Source organism: Pseudoliparis swirei, chromosome 13 (genome assembly GCF_029220125.1).
Source record: "Pseudoliparis swirei isolate HS2019 ecotype Mariana Trench chromosome 13, NWPU_hadal_v1, whole genome shotgun sequence".
Lineage (NCBI taxonomy): Eukaryota > Metazoa > Chordata > Actinopteri > Perciformes > Liparidae > Pseudoliparis > Pseudoliparis swirei.
In genome coordinates this window covers 810,354-834,944 of record NC_079400.1, presented here as the reverse complement: position 1 = coordinate 834,944, position 24,591 = coordinate 810,354, and the positions used below count along the sequence as shown (strand labels likewise).

Below are 24,591 nucleotides of genomic sequence, written 5' to 3'. Positions count from 1 at the left end.
CGTTACATCTCTCATCACAACACCGACAGTGACGTCACGGTAGCAGCCGACGTTAGCTCCTCCCCCTCCCCACGAGCATCCCACTTCCTCCGAGCCAGAGGAGCTGCTAACTGATTTAGCTCGCGAAATTAGCCTATTGGCTAAGCTAACGCGCGCGCCCGGTCCGGCTGAAGGCGATCAAAGAGCAGCCGCGGTGTTCCGCAGTTTGACGCGTCGTCAAGGAAACGGTCTCCTCCGCGACAGTCCGAGATTACGTCTTCATTTAGATTCTTCTTCTTCTCCTTCTTCTTCTCTTCCCAGCGGCGGTAATCCACCTGTGTGCCTCTCGACAGGCCAGACGAGTGACGAGCCGAAAACAGTCCGTTCCTCTTCAAAATGTCGTCGTTATCCCCAGAGACCCGTCAGGCCCGGCGCCCCTCGGCCGGCGGAGGGGCTGAAGGAGGCCGACATGACACCGAGCAGCTCGTCGCCTGGTCGTTAGTCCTCCGAGTGTTGATCACAGACAGCGAAGCTCTCGCATCAGCATCAGCAGTGTCCCATCCTCCCCCTCCCCCTCCCCCTCCTCCTCCAGCCGCATACACAGCGCTGACGTTTCACGCAAGCGTACAAACCACCCCGCAGTATCGGGCTTCATAACAGCTACCAAATAGTATTTATTTTGGGTTTGCATTCAAATCAAAACAACGCCCTGCACTCATGTAGACTCGCTTTAAGTCAGCAGCCCTTCACACAGGTTAAAGTTCAGCTTCAGAGGTGAGGGGTCTGTCTGCTCAATGACGTCAGCATGGCGGATGTTTACATTTCTGGAAGCATTAATATTCAAAAGTTTATAACACACACACAGTAACAAATATTAAATAGATATTTATTTTGAGAAAAGTGACTGTTGAATGGTTGCAATTCTAATGTGTTGGCGCCCCCTTCTGGCCGACAGAGGGATTTTCTTTCTCCGGTTTGCAATTGCGGAGTCTCATTTCTGGTCATAAAATCCCTCAGAGCAGTCTAATAAACATAACCATCTATCGTTAATGTGAATCAGTAATGTGTATTTTAGTCTACTTATGTAGGGAACCATAAATTCAATCTACTGGATTTGGATTACAGTCGACTCCTCTACAGGTATAATTCAAGCTTCGAGAACGATGCATCCTTCTGCCAGTCGAACAGCAACCAGAGGACAAGATGTATGTACGTGCAAAAAACTAATGTCAGAGTAAACTGTAATTATACACGATTTTATTAATAAATGAGGTATTGAAAATCAAATTAAATGGTATGTGATTAACATAATTATACATGAAATGCATGATGACAATACACAGCAGTGTAATGGCTGAACAATCCCCAAATTCTTCTTTAAATTGATCCATTAGTATGATTCTAAGCACATAATACAGTAAGTATACAGTACATTAATGTTCAACTCCTCCTGCCACTTAGTAAGACACGCTGGAAGCAACTGGGCGATAAACCACCAATACTGAACCTGTAGCATAAGTTCTACAGAAGGCCTAAAATACTCGTTTGTTTTCAGTATTTATTTGTCTACTTTCTTTTCAGATGACCAATAACCTGAAAGAAAACAAGAGAGACAAGTGAATTAATAGAGGTTTTACTGTCATGTATACAATATATTTGACATTTCCAAACACATTCTCAGTCATGTTGTCTCGACATGGACCTCAAGCTGCTCCTCCTCCTACACACCTGGGTCAGGAGGAGGACCAAAGAGCCCCCCCGTTCAGAGTTTAGCAGATTTAGAGGAGGCTATACCCAACAGCATGGAGACGTCGTTGGCCGAGGTCAGCCACGACCCGCCGTCCGCCACCAGGATGGCTCCGGTCACATAGGAGGAGGCCCGGCTGGCCAGGAACAGGGTGCAGTGGGCCATCTCCGTCTTGTTGCCGGCCCGCTGCAGAGGGATGGACCGGAACGCACCCACAAGCTCCGCTGTGGGGCCGCCTGAGGCATTCAGAGGAGAAGGAAACTCATGCTGTGAGTCGTTTCACATACATGTTACACACGTTTCATCAGCTCCCCCTTATGGCCCAAACATGTCCTTATGGGTGGAACATTACCATATTATTGAACACTATTAATTATAGAAAGTGGTTATGTCCCCCTGAGATGGACTGGCGGCCTGTCCAGGTGACCCTGCCTTCGCCCTATGACAGCTGGGATCGGCTCCAGCGCCCCGCGACCCGAATGAGGATGAAGCGGTATTGATAATGGATGGATGGTTATGTCCCCCCATATATTTAAACTCGCATGTCATCATCATTCGTACAACTACCACTGAGAGGTAGCTGGACAACTCAAGTTATCATGTACTCAATACTTTCTATTAACATTTTAACTATTAACTGACAATTTAAACTTGTATTCATTAGATTTTCTGGCACATTAGTTTATTGCTATTTAGTCGAGATAATTGAGTTTAGAGTCAAGAGCATACATAATAATAAAAGTATTATAAAAGCCATGTAACAATTGTAAGACTTTGGTATTATCAGCCGATAACAAAAGCCCAAAAACACAAGTTTCTGAGGGTTGTGTGTTTGACTGTTTCTTACTGTAAAGAGATCAAAACATCGTTAATAAAAAAAGAATGCTTGTTAAGTGTATAATCTATAAATTAGCCACGTTGTCAGTATTTGGTTGAATCTTTACCGAGTCTGCGGAAGCCCTCCGTGCCGGAGACGGGACCTGGAGCCACAGTGTTCACCCTCACCCCACTGGGCCCCCACTCCACCGCCAGGTGCTTGGTCATGGCATCTGGGGACAGCAGAGGCAGCACTGAGTCCCCCATTGGAGTTTAGATAGAACTGCAGTCACAGGAGGAACCCTCTTACCATTTGCAGCCTTCGCAGAGCCAGCATGCACCTGGAGGCCCTGGCCCCTGTACCCGAGCGTCGCTGAGATGTTCACGATGTTGCCGCCGTGCGCCTGCATACAGAAGGGGGATGGGTGCGTCATCAACCGGCTTCAGAGTGCAGCCACAAAGTATTCAGTCATCGTTGCTCTTTCCTGGCCTCTAGCCAGAGAGAAGTGCAGAGAGCCAAGACTATGGGAAATGATTGATGGATAACCTAGTTGTGTTCTGTAAGATACCGCATTATCATCATTTCAGCGCAATGAGATAATAAAACAAGGAAGGGAGACCTCTCGGAGTGGACTGTACCTGGAACCACTTCTCATAAACCACCTTGCTGGTGTTGAAGGTGCCCATCGTGTCGATCTCCAGGACGGTCTTGAAGGCATTGAAGGAGAGGGAGCTAGCCGGGCAGAGGAAATTTCCAGCAGCATCTGTCAACAACAACAACATTAACCAAAGCCATGAAATCTAGAAATGCATGAATGATGTTGCACACATTCAGGCCATGTTATATCTTGACGTAACAGTTTGTAGATGGGACTAGAGTGCAAAGACAGAAGATAAAGACAGATACAGCATCAGCAAAGTTGATGATTAGACTAAAACCTTTCACACTTGACCTCGTGCTCAAAGTAGGCGTGTGCATATTCACCCTCCAGACACTTTGCAAGGTGTTTACACGCATGTCGGCAGGATGCATTGTAAACACGCGTGTGAGGGGGAGAGACCGCGTGGGAACCACAAACACAGGGATCATTAGCAACAGAAATCTAGATGTATTTTAGCCTGGTCACTAAGAGGTGACGTACTGTTCACGAGGATGTCTATGCGTCCCAGTTCCTTCAGCGTCTCGTCCACGGCGGCGGCGATGCTCTCCGGCCGCCTCACGTCCAGACACAGCGGGAGGCAGCGGCGCCCTGACGCTGCACACAGCTTCTTAGCTGCCTGCACGGTCATTTTAATACATTAGCTCTTTACAGCGGGAGCTAAATCATGGAGGGTTGTGGACATTATGTTTCAGAAGAATCACCTCTTTGAGCTTGTCCAAGTTCCGGCTTGCAATCACCGTGTCGCAGCCATGCCTGAAGGAAAAGAAAGATGTATAGCTGATGGTCACCGGACCTCCGCTCATCCTTCACACGCAGATGGCAGAGGCGACCATGAGGTGCAGCCGGCTCTTATCATCGATACCCAATTACACACCACAGGCACCGCTTAAGGGACCACTTTTGGAGATAAGTGTCTTGCCCAAGGACACATGGGCTAGCGGAGCGGGGCATCGAACCGCCGAGCCCTTGATTGAAGAACGACCCCTGCTCTGCCACGAGTCCCCGAATGTCAAGACTGATGACCGCATGGTGTATCGTGTTGATGAGAACACGGATAATGAAATAAGGCTGATGAGGAGACAGAGGGCTGAGCTGTGGGATGTTAGGGTGAAGGTCAAACATGTGATGAGGTCCCACACACAACATGTGAGAGGAGACAGTGGCTTCACCTTGGGGTTCGTCTGACTGTTGGCCCACTACACAGATGCAGTAACAATGTGTGTTGCTGATTTTGATAAAGTGCATCCTTTTCTGCCACATGAGTCCATTATTAAACTATTTAAACTTTATGCACAAGGAACATGATGAAAGTCTGACTGTCAGATAACAAAACCAGAAGGTTTAAAGTGCACCTCCTATCTCACTCACACTTATAGTAATGACATAATGGTGACGGAGCATTGATTCTACATGCATATATTGTGTATCCTATACAGGCAACAATAATGTGAATATAAGGAGAACACTTTGATTAAATACAGGATGATATTACTGCAAGATCTGGGCATGTTTTGGAGAGACAATCCTCTCACCTCATGAAGATTTCAGCTATCCGGAGTCCAATGCCAGATCCACCACCTGTAATAAAAGCAACCTGATCTCTGGAAAATAAAGTGCAAACCCTCATAAGGTCATAAGGTCACTTCATCACGGTGGCAAGCGTCAACAAAGTCGAGTTCAGCGTATGTCCGTACGTACTTGAGCAAGTCTGGACTGTAGATGTGCGTGTACGACGTCAGACAGTCGTCTGTGCCGACGTCTTCGGGCAGCGGCTCTCCTTTCCTCTCCGCCATGCTGATGAATAATCACGTGAACTCAATGCAGTCAGTGGCATCGTCATCATCACGATGCCGTCAACCACCTGCAACCTCACAGAGCAACACACACACTGGAGGGGGGAGCGGGGTCATGTGAGACAACAGAACACATGTGTGGTCATGTGATCATTATGTGTTCAAGCCCCTCCCATCCCCCTTGCCATGAACAAGAAGTGCTAAGTAGGTTTTTTCCACAAAAATGTGTTTGTTGCATGTCAAATTAAATGTTCTTGCTGTAAACTAAATCAACTGTTGTGTCAAAACAAATTGATTTATGTCGAAACACGTATATGTTGTTATGGTAGTTTTAAAGTGGAACAGGAAGTGGATCCCTTTACCCCCCTGATGGCTCAGGTGTGTCTCACTTTACCCCGGCTCAGGGCTAAAGTGAGACACACGACCTCTTGTTTTGAAACTATCATATGTTCACTGCCCTTTGTCCGAAAGACATTCTGAAAACGTACATTGCTAAATAACATTCTGCATTAATGGGACATGTGTACATGTCCCTGATCGATGATGTCAGCTCGCCTAGAGGAGCTCATGTCAAAGTGTCCCGAGTCTTCTGCAGCGCTCTGTGGAGCTAATGGCCGCTGTGAGGTCAGTGTGTGTGCGCGCGTGCGTGTGTGTGTGTGTGCGTGTGTGTGCGCATCCCCCGGTAACGGACTCGTTAAGCAGGTCTCAGCACAGCTGCGCACCAACAGCCTGTACCGTCGGGCTCGCGCAGTTCGGTTGCCGTGCACGTTACCGATCGCTCCCGTCTCGTTACCTGGAGAAAGCAGCTCGTCGCACCGTGCAGCTCCTCCGGGGGTCACGACCTCCACACGAAGCCCCAACACACACCTGGACCAGCCGCCTCACGCGCAGACCTGTGTCTCTGCACTCGGAACTAGTTGTACTTTGGACGCTAACTTTTTTTCGCCATCCTTTAGCAATGCATTGTGGGCAATGAAGTCCGGTCGAGGTGCGTTCAAGAACGCAAATATCTTCCACTCCCTAACTTATTCTCGTTTATTTAATACATAATGTATTATTATAGGCAGGCACGTGCACAGACATGTTGGGGGGCACGTGCTCAAACCAGAGAGAAGACCATCGCCAAATGAGTATCTATTGATCACTGCAACTGGAAGTGAGCAACACCTGAAACACATCGTGTCCTGAGACATGAGAGCTGAACACAATGACATGTTTGATTAACAATTACAATTTATTTTCATTTACAAAATGATAGGAGCGAAAATGCCATATAATAAACTGGGGGGGGGGGTTCTCACAATAACTCAAATAAATGCCGTCAGATATTAAAACACATTTGGGGGGAATTGATGACAGTCATTTTTATTCTTCAATACTTATTAATGAAGAACAAATGTGTCTCCAGCAGAAGGGGCCCTTTTCTCCTCCAGGGCCAAAGGGGAGGAGCTGGAGCACCACATGGGGTCTGTCTGTGCACGTGCCTGATTATAGGGGTTCACACTTTTAATACTGGTCTTTAGAGGTCAGGATTGCTTTGATTCATGCAGGAAAGAGAAAGTATCTCGGCCGCATGTTGCTCCGGGGTCTGGGAGGTCTTGATAATCTGGAGAGCAAAGGAGAAGCCGGTGATTCTGTTGTTCTACAATAATAGCATCTTCTCGGATGGCACCGGCGAGGGACTTCACTGGTAAACCAACACTGAATAAACGATTCCTGGTTTCCAGTTTCAGGCCTGATCGGGTGCATTAGTGTGAGAGTGGCCCTTATTGATCCATGCTGTGGGAGTTACTGTTGGGAAAGCCCTGCGCAATGGAGCCCTCCGACTGGTGGGATATTCGTCTTTACCCTGAGAGGTCTGAGAGGATCAAACTTGCAGGATGAGTGCTTTGGTAACTTGATTTGTTTTTCAGATGGCGTAAACAACCAAAGCAGAACAGGAGAAGAGATGCTATTGGATGCTAATGCTTTTTACACCAGACAGTTTTAACAGGGTGGGTTTCCCTCAAATGACCTTCCAGTGTTGACCTTTTTCAAAGCAGACGTGTTTGGATGTGTTTGTCTATCTTCATAATATTAGCTTGCATTAATCTAATCTCATATAGTATGCAAGGTTGATCAAATGCTTCTAATATAAAGAAAAACTTCACACATTTGAAAAGAATCGGAATAAGTAGTTATGTACACATGTCTAAAAAATATAAAAGTTTACTCGTCTGTAATTCGACATCCAGATGGCGCCATTTGTCTTTTCTGCTTGAATCCACTGATAAAACCATTAGCAGTACTCTTAATATGAGCCTGCAGTAAACATGCACGAGAATGCCTCTCTCCAATTAATATATATATATATAACCCTCCTTTTATTTATGTTCTTTTCTCCAAGTTTCTCCAACTCAACGACTGTATACAACACTATTTAAAAAAAATCTTTGTAAGCACTGTCCAACTGTGTAAACACATTCTTGATACGATGAAACACGAGCAAATGACAAGTTAGTACAACGTGTAAATCATACTTTAGTGTTACTAAGCATTACTCGTAAGAAATAAACAAAGACTAAACATGTTTATTTCTTAAGTAAAGAAGTAGAAATGAAACCCAATTTTTTGCAGCCCTGTTTATATAATTTTCCAAAATCTTTGAAGGAATACAAATAACTTAAAGTAAGATGAAATAACTTTTTACTGGTAAATGCTGAATGCTTTTTCTAACAGTAGCGCAAGTAGAAGAGTCATAAAGTCAACAAAACAACTTCTACCGTGAGGCTATATCTGCTCCAACACGTTTCCTTAGTTACGCAGCAATATCTATTAAAAGAACACTGGCCACCACCGTGAGTCTGCAGCAGTGACACCCCGGAGGGTATTAAAGTGAGTAAGTGTGGAAACTAGTGTGACTTTTTTCTTCCAAATTAAAGTCTCGCTCAAAAAAGTCATCTTAAAAGGGTGTTTTTGTTGAGCACGTTTTAGAGAAACTCTCCTGATGCAGGAACATCACGGCATGTACAAAAGACGGTCTTTATTCAGACAACCAGACTAACTGACAGTTCATTGTTTTACGAGCCAGACGCAGCTTAAGCAATAAAAGGTCCATCATCCCCCGCCGGCCTCCAGCCGCGCCGCATCGACAGCTGCTCCTGGGCTCGGTCCGGGTCTCTGCTCTCCAGCAGTCTGTGGAGCTCTGCTCTGGACTTCTGCTGGTGGGTTGGACTCCTCCAGACCCTCCAGACCCACCAGCCTGCTGCTGACCTCCCACAGCTGGCGGGCTGCCTCCTCATCCAGGGCTTGGGGCGCCGGTTCCTTCTCCGTCATCACGTCGTAGTACCTCCCCGTCACCCCTTCCATCTCCTCGGACACGGCCAGGTAGACGCTGGGCTGGGCCCCCATGTCTGGGCTCTTTACCAGCATGGAGAAAAAGGGACCTGGAGGGGGGGGTTGGTGGAGAGCACATGTTTGCTGGTTAAAACTCAGCATGAATACCATGTTTTACATTTTTAGATCTCATCCTTTTTTAGATGTATTGGTCAACGCCAAGAACTGTATTCCTGTTCTCCGTGATATATGACATGCACATACATGAATGTGCAACAAGTATGTTTGTTTATATCTGTCTCATGTTGCACTGTGGATTATATTATTCTTTAAATGATGAGAGGATCTTTATTACCTTTGAGTGCATGCATTAAAACAAATGTGTTTAAACATGTGCATTCACTGATGTCCAGTAAAAGTAAAGAACATCAGCCACAACATGGGTAACACCCACAGGCTGTGGCAGGAGGTGTTAGAGGTTAGAATAGAACATTCACTGTAGCCCAATGCCATGTGGAGCCACGAGCTCATACGGCTCAGCTAACTAAGCATTAATTGATTTCTCTAAATCCAGAATCCAGTTAGAAAGCAGGATCCTCACTGAGCACAGAGCTGGAGAACTGCGACTGGTGGAGACCCGTGTGCCTCCCGAGATCCGTGGCAACAACGCCTGGGTGTGTCGCGTTCACTGTGACTCCTGTGCCTGTTACACACATTTAAAAATACACACCCAATGGCCAATTACAAACGAGGACAGAGGCCGAACTCCCTCCCACACGCCCACTCGTGCGTCCGCCTGCAGACTTGCCTCGTAAGCGCTTGGCGAGCTCTCTGGTGAACAGCACGTTGGCGAGCTTGCTCTGACAGTACGCCTGCTTGGTATCAAACTTTCTCTTCTCCCAGTTCAAGTCCACAAAGTCCATCTTTCCAACGACGTGGGCGAGGGAGGTCAGGTTGATCACTCTGCTGGGGGCGGACGCCTTCAACTTGTCCAGCAGGAGGTTTGTCAACAAGAAGTGGCCTGGAGGAAGACGGACATGTCGTCGGGGTCGGATGGAGACAGCGAGGCTTTATTAGAATTTAAATATACTTTTGAGACATTTTCTCACAGAAGTTTAGAGGAACAGACACCAGCCTCCATCTTTGTTGGTTCAGTTGAAGTCCGTACCCAAGTGGTTGACTCCAAACTGCATGTCAAAGCCGTCTTCTGTCCTCCCTGCTGGACATCTCATGACTCCAGCATTGTTGATGAGCACATCCACACGCTGCTGCTCTACAAGACAACCACCTTGTTATTTCATGTTGTTCCCGAGTCGGCTTGACTCCGGTAAGCGAACACAGAACTGGAGAAGCGATGCGCTTTGTTTTCTCACCTCGTTTCATTCGCTCTGCAAACTCCCGAATGGACTTCCCGGAGGCCAGGTCGAGGCGGCACGCGTAAACCTGAGGATTCAGAGTCGTCCCCCTAATTTCCTTTGCAGCCTCCTCGCACTTCTCCATGTCCCGACATCCCATAATGATCCGACCCCCTGAAGATGCCAAAATGGGGGGGGGGGGATTGTGTCATTGTGAGCAAAAGAACAGCTGAAGATACTGTGTGTGTGGTTTGTTGTTGCATCATTATTTCCTCTCACCTCTCTTGGCCAGTTCCCGGGCCGTCTCCTTCCCGATGCCCGTGTTGGCTCCCGTGACGATCACAGTCTTCCCCCTAATGGTCGCCTTACTGGGACACCGGCCTCCAGTCACATGGTTCCTGTGAGAATCATTAAAGTGCAGGGCCACATCTTATTCAAGCGCACCTCCTCGTTCAGCCTCACGGGTCGCATGGAGTTCTCAGATGAGCAGCACAGTGCCGTCTCTGTTGCCCGGCCGACTGAACCCGGCCATTTGTCCAAATAAATCAAATAAAACTATAAATCTAATGGCCACCGACGCATCGTGGCTTTTTGAGTTGACGCAGCCAAAAGAAAGTAATGTCCATTTCCGTACTTCATTATTCAAACAACAAAAAATGTCCTTAAGTTCTCACTATAGCCTCATGAACTGTGAATGAATCAAAAGAATAAACACAGAGCGAGCCGCCGTCGTTCCCACCACTCTTCTATTGTTCGGCTGTGTATCCTTCGTCCCGCCACTCATTTGGTGAAAGTCCAGGATTATAGCTTTTTTATTTATTGAATTGATTTGAGGACAAATCTAATGTAGATGTGCTTGTCATGTTGTCCATCCGGCAGTAATTGAAGCTTCTTGTGGGTCAAGTGTGATAAGTGCCTTGTCCCAGCAGAGCGGTGAGCCAGGCCTGAGTCGCGTTGAGACCAACAGGTCTCAGAGCTGGATGTCAATGTCACTAAAGTACCCATCAGTGCATATTAATGAGTGCATTATGCAATTTTGAAGCAGTGGTCTCTCAACAAACAAAAGAAGTAAAAGGCACGCTTTCCCCTGGAACTGCACACATGTTCATGTCCCTCTCTCCAGCAGGAACAGGCAGAACCCTCCCGGGTCGCGCTGCCTGTGTGAGGCGCCCCGCTGGGCCGAGGGGCTGCTGGACCGGCTCGGATAAGAAGCGTAATACTAACGTTCCTTACGTAACACCTTGACGGAGACGTTACATTCAGCTGTAACGCGTTACCTGACACATGCAGTACATTCACAGCTGCATTATGACATGGCCTATAACGACTCACTTCAGTAAAGCAGCGGCTCCGAGCGCCGTCCCGAACACCGAGACCGGGAGGACGTATTTGTTCATTCCTCCAGAGGAACGCGGCGGCATGGATGGACCCGAAACACAGGTGACAGGTCACAGGTCACAGGTCACAGGTCACCGGTTACAGCCCCGTTTACACGGGTTGGTTTGACAACACGCTCGAGCCACAAGGTTAAGCGCGCATGTTTTTAGCGTCACCAGCCGAGCGTAAAGCCGAATGGAATTGTGGGAAATGTAGTGCCAAATGTAGCGTGCGTCCAAAACAAGCAGTAAACGACTTTTTTGTGTTTTGCAACATTATTCATACTCTGTCATATTCATTGAATGTGTTTTAACTCTAAATCTGTCCTTCTGGTCACATGACATCTATGACACCTGTCCATCCTGGAGAGGGATCCTCCTCTGTTCTCTCCTCAAGGGTTCTGACCTTTTACCCTGAAGGGTTGTTTGGGAGTTGCTCCTGATCCGATGCGAGGTCAAAGGTCAGGGATGTCTATGTGTACAGATTGTAAAGCACTCTGAGGGGAGTTTGTAATTTGTGAAAATGGGCTATACAAATAAACTGAATTGAATTTTTAAATAGCGTAAGACACTAAAGAATGTGAGTGTTTGTGTATCTAGAGAACACTTTGTGTGTTTTGTGTTCGTCTTTATGAAACTATCTTTACTCATTCTGGCCTTGTACTTGAAGTGCATGCAGTGAGTTCAAAATGTTGATAACTCAGGGAAACCAAAGTAATCCCTCCATTGCATTTAAATTTGTTCTTGTCGTCACATAAAAATGTCATGAGAACAAAATGAAATTGTGGGATTATCGGGAGGATTTTGAGTCAGTAGAGAAGAACTGTGTAATACTTTTAGGACTTGTTTCAAATATTCCTTTTTTATTACAGTTTTAACTACTGGCTCTGTGGCACTGAGATTCTTGGATGAAGAGTGCGTTACAAATGGAATCCATTAATATTAATATTATTCAGAGTGATGTGGTTGTAAATTGCTTTTTTCCCCCCTTTTGTTTTGTGATTGTGAAAAACGATGTGAAATGCCTTTGCTGTTCTGTGGGGAGCCAGGTGAGACTGAAGGAGAGGAAGAGGGAAGAGAGCTCTATGAGACGGAGAGGGTCCGCTGTGGAGGGTCACGCTAATGCCTGTGAGCGCTATCCGCATGCAGCATCCATTTGAATTCAATACTTCTCTAAAGTTAAACTAAATCTTTCTTCTTTATTTTAATATTTTTTTCTGATTTTTTTCAAAGAGTTTTTGATGTAAATCCTGCTCATCTAAGACACTCAACTGTGTCTCCTGTGCCCCGCGTCTACTCTCAGACATATTCAGTGTGGTTTGTGGAGGCATACACTTTCATGGTTTTAAATGCGCACGATCATTTGATTTCGTCTACCCATGAAGAAGAGCACAACAACGTTCCTCTTGTTTCTTCCTGCCTGCTGTAGATATAAAATTGTTCTAAAAACAGAACATATAATATACCATTTAGCTTGAGGGCCTGTGTCAACATCCCTCCACGATGACGCTGCCGTTTCTAGAGCAGCTCAGACACAAAGTAAACCGTTCATGAAGAAAGATTTGAGAACGGTGAAAAAAACAAGGCCACCCCCTTTGCAACGAGACGTGGCGAACTCGAGGTGACACATAAAAAGTCCAAACTAGGACGTGAGTCTGGTGCCTGAAAGAAGAGAGGGAGGAGCAGCCCTGCTCTATTTGTTCACAGAGGTGTGTATCCCTGGTGGGTTCGACCCGGTGTGCTCTCTGCTGTCAGCCCATGTGTGCTCTGACCTCCACTGTGATTTATGAAGATGCAGCTATTCAATATGCACATCTCACCAAATAAAACACTTTAGCGCCTGTTTCCTCCTCAACGGCTTCATGCTTTCCCCCTGATCCGCATACTGCTGAACACAGTTTATCTTTCACTCTTCTCAGCATGAGCCTTGAGCTTTGACAAGATGCAGCTCAGGACCTGCAATGTTTCAATGCAAATCTGGCCTGGGAGAAGGGAAAAAAGCAAAAAAATATATATGCATTGATGTGAAATCAATAACTATAGCAATAAAAAAGAAGTTGCTCATAAACGTAAAGACATGTATAAGGGCCTGAGGGGAAATCAAGTACAATTTGTATATCTCTTCATGAGCAGAAGCCATCAACCCATCTGATCGGTGGTATTTGATGATGATGATTCATGTTATCCCTGTTATGCTGATGCTGTTCTCTCAGTCCAATCTGCCCGTTGTTGAACATGTAAGTAAAGATAGAGGGGAGCTGCCAGGCTCTGAGTTAATTGAGAGTCTTGTCTCACTGTTACCTCATAATGACAGTTGGCAAAGGCGCCGCGTGAAGAACTTGAGGCCATAAACTGTTGAATTATGCAAGAGAGGAGCAGCTTGTTGTGTTCCTTCAAAGCTTGAATCAAAAGGAGAAGCCCGTGGACTCACTGGGGTCTGGACAGCGGGAATGGTGCATCCCGGCGCTAGGACCCGGGACACGTGAGACTATTAGTTTGCCAGAGGGTGGAGACGGCGAACAATGAGGGAGCTGACTGGTCGGACCAGCAGAGGAGCCAGATCCCCCCCACCCTCTCCACACACACCCCCAGAGTTCCGCTGGACAGACGGAGCAGACTGAGAGCAGGACGCAGAGCTGAAGACGGGTCCATGCGCGCTGCAGAGAGAGGAGGTTTGCTGAGCCCCGGCGTGCACGTGCGTGAATGGGATCGCCTGTGTGTGTGTGCGTGTGTGTGCGTGTGTGTGCGTGTGTGCGTGGTGCTGAACTGGGTCATGCGGACCACCGGTGGAGCGAAAGATAAACACGCAGCCTCCTCCTCCTCCTCCCGCTGTTGGCAGGTTGAGGCGCTCCGAGGAGGGATCCGTGCAGCCGCTGTCCTCATCTCAGCCTCCAGCAGCAGATGATGCTCTGAATTATTCCGCCTCCGAAGAAAGTCACGAAAGTGAAGCGGCTCCTCGGGAGCACCGGGTCTTCTGGGCGGGCAGCGGACGCAGCAGCACCACGGCGAGGGATCTCGTCGGAGACTTTCCTCATCTGTGGAACTGAACCCCTTCGAGGTTCTGATGGACCTGCGCGCGCCTTTAAGCGCCTGACTGATAACTTTCAACCGAGGAGACCCGTCGATCGGTTCCGTGCAGAGCTCTGCGGACCGGAGCGCGCGCAGCTGCAGCTCTGCTCCCCGGGCGGATGCAGGACCATGGAGGAGAGAGACAGGTCGCCAGCAGGTGAGTGAGGGATCTAGATGGCACCCTGGGGTGCCTGCAACCGAAAGCCAACGATAAAGATGGAACAAATATTGCCTTTTTAAAATTGTAATTACAATTTCAGATTTGTATATGTGGATTTTAATTGTTTTCAACTTTGTGTTGCCTGAACTTTGACTCATCCATGGACAATATTCATATATGAATAATATATGAGCCTATACTGCCCGATGTAGAGTATTATAATAATAATAAAAACATACCAGCAGTAATACAGCTGCATTAACCACAAGGATTAACTCCAACTCGAGTTAATGCTTAAGCTGCGTGTCCTCACCCACATTCCTCGTGAAACTTTTGGGATTGGGTCGAGATGGAGGCGAGGGCGTCCGGGGGGAATCCACCTTTAATGACCCTTTTATACTTTGCAAAGCGTGGACAGGTTGCATCTCATCGTTAATGCCGGCTAATGCAGTGAGATGAGCAGCTGCCTCATAGAGCACTGCAGACGGACTGAGCAACGGACTCTCAATGAAGGGCAGCTGATGGATGTGGTCACATTGTGTGACTGAGAAGCAGTGACGGATCATGGCTCTACTTTCTACTGAACTTTAGACTTTAAAGTTGCTTTACCAGGAGCAGGTATTCATATTTTGGCCCAAACATGTAGAAACCGTCCAAACATCATAATTTACATGATGGGATAAATGCTGTACTTTACAAATACACAAACACCGTATTAAAGAGCAGATAGAAGCGTGGGGTCATACCATTAAAGTCAATGACAAAAATCTTTCCTCAAATTATCCTTTCGAATTATTTGCAAACCTCCTGTGGGTGTCGTCCCAACCCACCTGCAGCCTGAACTACCTGTCTCATGCCTACCTGCCTATACCCATGTCTACCTGCCTACCTGTCTACCTGTCTACACACACACACACACACACACACACACACACCAGTTAAAGCCATGCCCGCCCCTCACACACACACACACACACTGGCAACATGGTGTTAAAACCTCGTACCAACGTGTAATGAGTTAAATAAAGGGAACGAGCCTCAGCTGCTGAACGGAGAGCAGAACATCGGGACATGTGGAGGACGTTTGTTCTGAGGTCTGTGCCTTGCTGGGAGGATTAAAGAAACATCCCATAATATCTGCACATTACATCCTAACCAGGAATTATTAATGAGAAAACAGTCTTTCATGTACATTACGCTCTTGTTTTTAATTGTCTTGTACATTCTGTGCTCTTTACAAGCAATGACTTATCGTCTCGCAATTAAAGCACGGATGGATTTTAATTTGTGAGGGAGAGCGAGGGAGAGTTCACTGCAGCCTCAGCGACCACCATTAGTGCATTGGTCCTGGCTAGGAGGTGTTGTGTGTGAGGATCACACATCTCAACAGACTGGAGTTTGCCTTGAAGTGGAGGGGAAGAGGAGCTGTGTCCTCCTTAGAGATGCTCTTACATCATTTAGCCACACCCCCTTTTAGACCACATTTTGTGGGCTCATAATAGAGTCACATTTCCCCATGTATTTGGCATCAAAGGAACAGAGTCTCCCTTCACCCATGCTCTCTCTCTCTCTCCCTCCCTCTCTCTCTGTTGTCACATGGAGCCTCCCTTTAGAACTGGAGGCTGTTGGATTGTGAGAGAGGGGAAGGTACATTATTCCTCTATTGCAGTGACATTTCACTGTGAAAAGATGTTCTACAGGACATGATTATGATCACACATGTCCTCGTGTTCCGACAATATTGATTTATTCTGCATTGGCTTTTTTTGCGGGGTTTATCAATGTGCCTTTTCTTCTTCTTCTTCTTCCTCCTCTTTTGTGTCACTGCACAGTCCTAGAGCCCAGAGCACTCCACCTCCCGGAGCTCACGTCCACTCACTTCCTTGGATCCCTTTGACCTTGGATTATCCCTTTCCAGGCCTCAGCTCCTCCCAGCAGGGGGCCGATGGCCGGCGGTGTTTTCGGGCGCATGGGATGTGTGGCGTACAGTGGAGAGAGAGAGAGGTGATTGGAAGGTAGAGTCGAGTCGGGGACGGGTTGCAGCACTCGGGCCTAGCAGGGGTTCTCCGTATGTGAGCAGCCGGGCCAAACTTGAGAGCAAGTGATTTGTCAAAGTGAGAGTCCGTGGCCCCGGCCGCCGGTTCACCTATCACGGCCCAGCGGGGGGGGGCACTAAACCCACCTGCTCACCACGGTGTCCTGTGTGACGTGATTCAGTGATTCAGGAGCAGAGCGTCCTGACAGCAACACGCTCCTTTGGGTTCTCATCGATTGACAGATCGCTTTGGATCCCAGTCGTCTTGTTTTCATTCCACACGACGGACGAGGAGCGGCTCAGACGGACACGTCCGTGTGTCCGTGCACGCAGTTAGTTTTCTCTCAGTCCGTGGGAGAAACCACATCACTCACAAAGTCCTTCGCTCACGGTTTTCTCTTTGGCCCCGAGGCGAAGCACGTTGGGCGTTCTGACAGTCCACTGGACTCAGGAGACCAGCTTCACCCTCAGGACTCGGCGTGTCCATTAGGGATGGAGAGAGGTCGCAATGGGAAGCAGCCGCAGTCCATTTATTTATTACATTAGTCCCTTGTTTACATTTTCTAGAACAGACAAGAGAGAAGTGGGAGAGGAGGACGGATGGAAGGAAGGCAAACAGCGCGTGTAAAGATGCTGATGTATGCTGTGTGTCCAGCGAAAGACACGTTTTAAAGATAGAGATACGACTCTATTGGACAATTTCTTAGCGTTCTCCTCATATATTGTCCATCTGCAGGTTTCTGCTTCCTATGTTAATGATTTGTTGAAGTTATTACAGTTAATCTCTGGAGGAACACATCGCTCCATGTTGAACGTTTAGTAAATACATCTGAAACAAGCTGAGAGTCGGTATGTAAGCACAGCGGTGCTGAGCGACGTCAACACAGAAGGATTGGACGAATGGGAGTTGTGGCTCCATGACGTCGCTAGATATTAATCGTTCATCCTGAAAACATGATCGTGTGTGCCTTATGTCATGGCAGTCCATCCAATAGTTGATGCAACACGGAATATTTGAGTTTGGATCAAATAGGTGGACAGATTGGCCGAGCAGCATCGCAGCTTTGTCATCACGGCTAAAAATAAAGCTGGTCTCTGAGATCAGTTGAAACTCGCTGCCACCTGAAGTCCACATTGAGACCGTCTCACGCGTGACCCTCAGAGGTCAGAGGCGAGGTCACCGCCCGGCCGCCAGGAGACGGTCGTCAGCTGCTCCACAGGATAAATCTCTGTTCTCATCTCCGCCACGTGTTCAGAGAACAGAAGGTCGCGTCTGAAGTGTGACACTCCGGTCAGACACAGCAGGTCATCACAACGTGGAACTGGATGGGTTTTTTTCTGGGAACAACCTTGTTTTTTTTCAGAGGGTTATACTGCGAACGCACTCAGCACTGTTTGAGTAATTGCTAAATGGACTGAGATTATTCAATATGCGTCTGAGGGGAAATTAGTGGCAGGAAAACAGATCACCAATCTCTCACTTCTACACTTTTTTAATGGAAAAATAGGCTTGTTTTCAGGCTGTCCTTTGTTGTTTGTTTCCTGAGATTTTATCAAACGCTCACATCTTAGATCAGTGGTCGCCAACCCGTCGATCGCGATCGACCGGTCGATCTCGAAGACGTTCCCTGTCGATCTCCAAAATAAAATGAAAATAAAATCAGAAACACATTGTTCCTCATTCTCGAACATTTTCTGAAGTGTCTTCTGAAACGTTTTCTTCCTGACTGGAAGATCGACGTCAGAAAAGATCTCCACCTGATTTTAATGAACGCCTGAAAGCGGGTTCTCTGACAGCCGTGTTGTCAGCTGTGCTCCTGAAAGAGGGGTACCACAAGTGAGGCGCAGGGGAAATGCAGAAAGACCTTTATTCATAACTTTACATATTACACAAGTTCAAAGTACAAGGACATACAACTACGTCATCAATAAATAAATGTTGTAATGCTGAGATCGGCTTTTTTTTTTGTCCTTCAAAACAAAAGCTCAACATTGAGCTTTTTATCTTGTCTGATGGAGCAATTTGGTTTACTTGAAAGTGATTGCAATTATATTTATTCTATTATTTGAAAAAGCACAGATGCAGGAGTCACAAATGGTGATTCTCATATTTATTATTATTATAATTATTTAAATCTGAGGATGTCTTTAGAGCTGATGTGAATGCTGACTTCAGAACCAGTCCCAGATGATAAAACTTTCATACCTTGCCCGAAAAAAACTCCACGTGAGTGAAAGAAAATCAAACCAAAGACCAGGAGCTGGGGCTGATTAGCAGCAGCAGCTCACAGCCCTCAGACTGTCTGTCTCAAGCTCACAGACAGAGTTCAGTCACAGCCATCACACTGACTGGAGTCACATGACTTGATGGCATTATGATGAGAGCTGAACTAAATAAATACAACATTTATATTGGTAGTTCATCCAGCTGCTCATTGAAATGTGTTTTTTCTTGTTCATATTGTGTGTGGTGAACAAATATCTTACTTTTTATATTGCACTTAAATTCTGTGTTGCTGGTCTCATCAATTTGAAAGCTGGACCAAAGTGTTTTGATTTCATTCAATTAGAATTAGGCCAAATAAAAAGCCTCAAGTCATAAGTCCAGTCTGGACAGTCGTTTTCTCTCAACGCCTCAATAGGTAGATCTTGCCGGTCATGAAGGTGGAGGTCAGTGATCTTGGGCTCAAAAAGGTTGGTGACCACTGTCTTAGAGGATGTTTTTTCATCGCAATTAAACCATTGATGCATCGAGGTTCAACCTGAGTAGTAAGGAGCAGCCGAGGCTCACAGATGACTGACAGCGAGTGGGACACACAGGAGACATTTAAATGAGCCTCCAGCCAAATCCTCATCTGCATGTTGAGTGTGTTGCTGTCGCCTTGTCTTTCGCCGCGAGAGAGGACAACACAGGAGCAGAGTGCATCATGGGAGTTCGGCGGGGCGTGCGGCTGTGGCCGAGCACGACCGCCGAGTCGCGCTCACAGCTGCTGCTCTCAGCCGGAGGAGCACAAAAGGCCTTTTGAGTGTCACTGAGCGACTGATACACCGGACCTCCACACACACACACACACACACCATAATCTCCATAGACCATATCACTGTATCACCCCCCACCTCCAGCACCTCACTGCAGTTTCTGATTCATGTGTTCACAGCGTCACCGGCAGCCCCGTCTCCCCGAGCGCGCACCACATTCTAGAACTCTAAATTCAGTTCTGCAAAAGGAAATGAGAGCAGAGCATCCCACACTGGGGGGGTCTTTGTGGGAGCTGAGTGATGTGATTAAGATCTAGTGCTGCACATTGTGCCCGTGGAGCTGTCTGGAAGAAGAAGAAGAAGAAGAAGAAGAAGAAGAAGAGATCCAGGGGCACGAGTGCAATACTCACGTCTCTTATATAAACATCAAGAAGCTGTTATTTGCAGAGAGACGTACGCAGGGCAGTTTCTATTTTCGGACTTTTCTTCTTCGGCAAAGAGCGACGAGCCGAGAACACGCGGCGGCACATGGTTGCATCCTCTTTGAGTTTTCGCTGTAATAATCTATATTTATCTCTCTTCCCTTCAGAACAAAACCTCCTGAGCCATGTTTTCATCTACTGTACATTTGCTATACTGTGCAATACTTCATGCCCCCCCCGTCAACACAGACACACGCACAACGCTCTGTTTGAAGCTGCTGCTGCAGGGAGAACAAAGTGCAAAGCAGTTGCCTTTGAATGGTGGATGAAAAAGGCCACGGGCAAAACAGTTTGTGCTGATTTGAAGCCCATTAGTGGGCCTGTGTGTGTGCGTACTCTGCATGATTGGATGATTACATTTGTGTGTGTATGGAGAGAGACAATGGGTACGATCATCAGTTTGATCCACTTCATCACCTCAGAGGTCCATTGTGTACAGTCTGCTTCATCGTTGTATTGTCTGCTCAGCAGCGTGACAGCAGCTCACCTGCACAGACACTAACCTCTGATGTTTAATGTGTTGTCTGCTGGTACATTTAGTGTGAAGCTGTATTTCTCCTCCTGGGATCAGTTTGACCGATTTCAAACTTGGCAAATAAGTCAGCGTAACTTTTCTTTTGCAGTTTCTTCCATTTTTTCAGCTTTATAAATTTGACTGAAATACAAACTGGAGCAACCGCTGTGCAAACCAAATGTGTTCACAAGCAACCGCTTTCCTCACGGCACATCTGGCTATCTAATGATGGAAAACACACGTGTGTGAATCCCTCAGTGGTCACAGATGATCTACGGCAGCCGCACCGCCTGTATGCACCGCCTGTATACACCGCCTGGATGCACCGCCTGTATGCACCGCCTGTATGCACCGCCTGTATGCACACCGCCTGTATGCACCGCCTGTATGCACACCGCCTGTATGCACACCGCCTGTATGCACCGCCTGTATGCACCGCCTGTATGCACCGCCTGTATGCACCGCCTGTATGCACCGCCTGTATGCACACCGCCTGTATGCACACCGCCTGTATACACCGCCTGTATGCACACTGCCTGTATGCACCGCCTGTATGCACAGCCTGTATACACCGCCTGTATGCACCGCCTGTATGCACAGCCTGTATACACCGCCTGTATGCACCGCCTGTATGCACCGCCTGTATGCACCGCCTGTATGCACCGCCTGTATGCACACCGCCTGTATGCACCGCGGCGCTGGCAGCTCTCCATTTGTTTCCATTTGTTTGTCCTTCTACCTGGTCGTATTGATTTTCCCATCGCCGCCTGCCAGTAAGTGCTGTCTGAGTCCAGCCATATCTGAAAGCTGGCCAGAGTGATCTGGAGGGACAGCAGGGAGTCCGATGCATTTACTGAAAGCACTTCCCATGTGGATGCCTTCCTGAATTGATTGTATGGAAATGAAGGTCTGTTAAAGCCTTCTTGATTTAACCACCCTGTGGGACGCCATGTGCAGACTAGGATATACAGATGTGTGCCAAGAATGCAAAATATACCTGAGAGCATTCTGTCATAAACACAGTCAGGCATAACGTTCATATCGCCTTTTGTTAATTGTCATTTAATTTGTTATTTATTTATCATTGTCACATTTTGTTCAGCAAATGAAATGACTCATATATACAGAAATATATATATATATATATACAGAGATATATATATACAGAAATATAAATATATATATACAATCCCTGCAACCCTAATGAGGATAAGCGGTATGGATAATGGAATGGAATATATACAGAAATATGTATACATAGAAATATATATATACATATAGAAATAGAAATATATATACAAAAAAATAATATATATATACATAAATATATATACAGAAATATATATATAATGATCAAATACCTCCCCTAAAAACCATAAATCAAATACATTCCTACATTAATCTGCACGTTACATGGTGTGCCATCATCATATGAAAACCTGACTAAGTAGTGTTCTTTCCTTCTTCCATGTTGTCTTCCCCACAGCGTCAAGGCGAGCCTGTCCCTCTCTCCATCTGGTCCGGGGCGGGTGGGCAACGGCGGGGGCTCGCCCACATCAAAGATGGGCTACTGCGGAGGGGTCCCGGTGGAGGACATGCAGGCCCTGGCCATCACCTCCCTGTCGGCAGCCGACGTAGCCAAACAATACGAGCACATCCGTGAGCTGGGGAAGGGCACGTACGGCAAGGTGGACCTGGTGGCCCACCGGACTCAGGGTGAGTCGCTTACGTCTTCTCCCTCATAGACTAAAGCGTGACAACTAAACAAAAGACATTCTGGGCGGCAGATTGTTCAGATCCTCACAAGGTGCCAGCTTTTCTCACAGCTGAAGATAACCAGCTTAGGCAGACAGCACGTTATAATGGCTCAGCGCTGAGACATTCATTTCCACAGTTAATGGGTTTGTGAAGGATTTGTTCGGGCTGCTGTTCACGCCTTGTTTTAAGAAGTCTAAGGTTATGGAGCTGGAGCAGCGTGAAGTATTGCAGAGTGAAGCTGACAGGGAGGCACAGATTTAAAATGCTCCGTGCAAAGAGCCTCTGTCTTTCTGCAGCTGGTTGAATGTGTGTCATGGAGATGCATTTCATTCTCTGTGCATGTTTAAATGACGCTAGCAGCTGTCATTAAAACAGGGTTTGGGAGTTGGAAACCTCTCCACTCCCTTTGAGTGTCAGGTGACACTTCCAAATTCACTTTAGGTCCTTTGGATCACACACATGTTGACAATAGTTCTTAACTTTGTCCACATTTTTTGTTTTAGGCACCAAAATGGCGCTCAAGTTTGTCACCAAGAACAAGACGAAGCTCAGGAGCTTCGTGCGGGAGTACAGCCTCACGGGCTCGCTCAGCTGCAGCCCGTTCATCATCAAGGTCCTGGACGTCCTCTTTGAGACGGAGGACAGCTATGTGTTCGGACAGGAGTACGCCCCCGCCGGGGACCTCTTCGACATCATCCCCCCACAGGTGAGCGATCGCTCCTCCTCTCACCAATCAGCCCCGTGTTCCAACAGGGCCGTTTCACAAGTTCTCCTGGGATCGGAGCCTGCTCTTTTTTCCCGGTTTTCTCTGGGCCAGAACTCTCCCTTCACTTTAGTGCTATTCCATTTGATGCGCTGGGTGCTCGACTTCAAGGCTCTTCTAAAGAGTCGTTACAAATGGTTGCAAAGGAACTCAAAACTTCACTCAACTGTATCGTTTCAGTTTCTTCTTTCTTTTTCAATATCAACTGTTCTGTAACCTCCCCACCACAGAGTGTTTTCTTCTGGTATCACCTCTCATCGTCTCACCTCCTCCACAATGTACTGTAGATATGATATATATTAACTGTGATCATCCTTCCTCCCTCTCAGGTGGGTCTTCCCGAGGAAATGGTCAAGCGCTGCATGCAGCAGCTGGGCCTGGCCCTGGACTTCATGCACAGTAAGAGCCTGGTGCATCGGGACGTGAAGCCGGAGAACGTGCTCCTATTTGACCGCGAGTGCCGGCGCATCAAGCTGGCTGACTTTGGTATGACGAGACGCGTGGGATGCCGCGTGAAACGGGTGAGTGGGACCATCCCCTACACGGCGCCGGAGGTGTGCCGCGCGAGCCGCGCCGAGGGTTTCCTCGTGACCACCGGTCTGGATGTTTGGGCCTTTGGCGTTCTGATCTTCTGTATGCTGACAGGCAACTTCCCCTGGGAGGCGGCGCTGGCGGCCGACGCCTTCTATGAGGAGTTTTGTCGCTGGCAGAAAGCGGGGTGCCCCGCGGGGACCTACCCGTCTCAGTGGCGGCGCTTCACCGACGACGCCTTGCGCATGTTTCAGCGGCTGCTTTCTCCCGAGCCGGAGAAACGCTGCGGCGTCAAGGACGTCTTCTGCTTCGTCAAGTACGAGCTGGTGAGCGAGCTGCGGCGCCGAGCCTCCTGCCGGGCCAAGAGAGGCGAGCGGTCGAGCTCGGGAGCGTGCGCCGGCTCTTGCACTTCCTCCGCGACCTCCACTTCCTCACGACCCTCGCACAGACACCCCGAGCCCTCCACGCCTCCGGGGACATCCTGCCTGCGCCCGGCGCCGCTCAAACGCAGCGTGCTGTCCGACCCGCTGTCTCCCAGAGAGGAGTCTGGACAACACCAGGCTCCGGGCCGAGACAAGAACAAAAGCCAGATGGTGATGGCGACCGCCATCGAGATCTGCGTGTGACCGCGCGAGCGTGAGCGGTGGAGACCGGACGGCTTTTCACAGCGAGAAGAAGCCGTGAAGAGGCGTCACTGGAAGAGAATACGCCCCCTTTAACCACGATAGAGAAGCTCAGGATCACATCCCCAGCTGTGGAAATGGACGCCATCAATTAGCAGCACATACTTGGACAGCGTGCCACTGGCACACGCCGCTTGGGCTGCTTCCAGAGCTGAGGAGCTGCTCCAGAGCCCCGTGATGTCGCTGCCCTCAGGCTCCTCCTGCCATCCACACACGTGTGTTCTGCCCATCCAGACGTGTGTGTTCCATACACACACGTGTGTGGATGGGCAGAACACACACGTGTGTGTATGGAACACACACGTGTGTGTTCTGCCCATCCAGACATGTGTGTTCCATACACACACGTGTGTGTTCCATCCAGACACCGTGGCGGTGCTAACAATTCTATCATTAGACACTTTTCCCACTCATCACTCAGCGTCTCTTCACTTGAGCTTCTGTGACGTCTCCTCACCAGTGAGTCTTCATCTCAGAGTCGACGCTCCGGGAGGCCAAAGCCCCGTCCGACCCGGCGTGAGGCCGGTGGTCCGAGGGGAATCTACGCAACCTGCCGTTTCCAGACTTCCTGCCA

The 24,591-nt window shown here is 47.9% G+C and overlaps 3 protein-coding genes across 5 annotated transcripts; 1 reads left to right on the top strand and 2 right to left on the bottom strand.

Annotated features, from left to right (window-relative positions):
- Positions 1-1,219: 1,219 nt before the first annotated feature.
- On the bottom strand, positions 1,220-5,926 carry decr2 (2,4-dienoyl CoA reductase 2, peroxisomal). Of its 3 annotated transcripts, none has more exons than XM_056429522.1 (10): positions 5,791-5,926; positions 4,903-5,092; positions 4,737-4,805; positions 3,906-3,957; positions 3,685-3,820; positions 3,182-3,306; positions 2,853-2,946; positions 2,671-2,775; positions 1,774-1,962; positions 1,220-1,572 (listed from the first exon to the last, which is right to left on the bottom strand). In XM_056429522.1, exons 2-10 carry the CDS (start codon positions 4,995-4,997, stop codon positions 1,538-1,540), a joined length of 900 nt encoding a protein of 299 aa, XP_056285497.1. In that variant the 5' UTR covers positions 4,998-5,092; positions 5,791-5,926; the 3' UTR covers positions 1,220-1,537. The 3 variants fall into 3 exon arrangements, with proteins under 3 accessions (XP_056285497.1, XP_056285498.1, XP_056285496.1); XM_056429523.1 differs by having other exon boundaries at positions 1,708-1,962; positions 4,903-4,998; positions 5,791-5,925; XM_056429521.1 differs by having other exon boundaries at positions 4,903-4,998; positions 5,791-5,925.
- Positions 5,927-7,999: 2,073 nt separating this feature from the next.
- Positions 8,000-11,212, bottom strand: LOC130203904 (retinol dehydrogenase 13-like). The gene is made up of 7 exons (XM_056430363.1): positions 11,000-11,212; positions 9,947-10,065; positions 9,686-9,841; positions 9,481-9,585; positions 9,121-9,333; positions 8,914-9,015; positions 8,000-8,422 (listed from the first exon to the last, which is right to left on the bottom strand). Exons 1-7 carry the CDS (start codon positions 11,086-11,088, stop codon positions 8,094-8,096), a joined length of 1,113 nt encoding a protein of 370 aa, XP_056286338.1. The 5' UTR covers positions 11,089-11,212; the 3' UTR covers positions 8,000-8,093.
- Positions 11,213-14,144: 2,932 nt separating this feature from the next.
- sbk1 (SH3 domain binding kinase 1) lies at positions 14,145-24,258 on the top strand. The gene is made up of 4 exons (XM_056430687.1): positions 14,145-14,269; positions 21,769-21,998; positions 22,544-22,746; positions 23,133-24,258. The coding sequence occupies exons 1-4, from the start codon at positions 14,232-14,234 to the stop codon at positions 23,958-23,960; spliced, it is 1,299 nt and encodes a 432-aa protein (XP_056286662.1). The 5' UTR covers positions 14,145-14,231; the 3' UTR covers positions 23,961-24,258.
- The last annotated feature ends 333 nt before the right edge of the window (positions 24,259-24,591 follow it).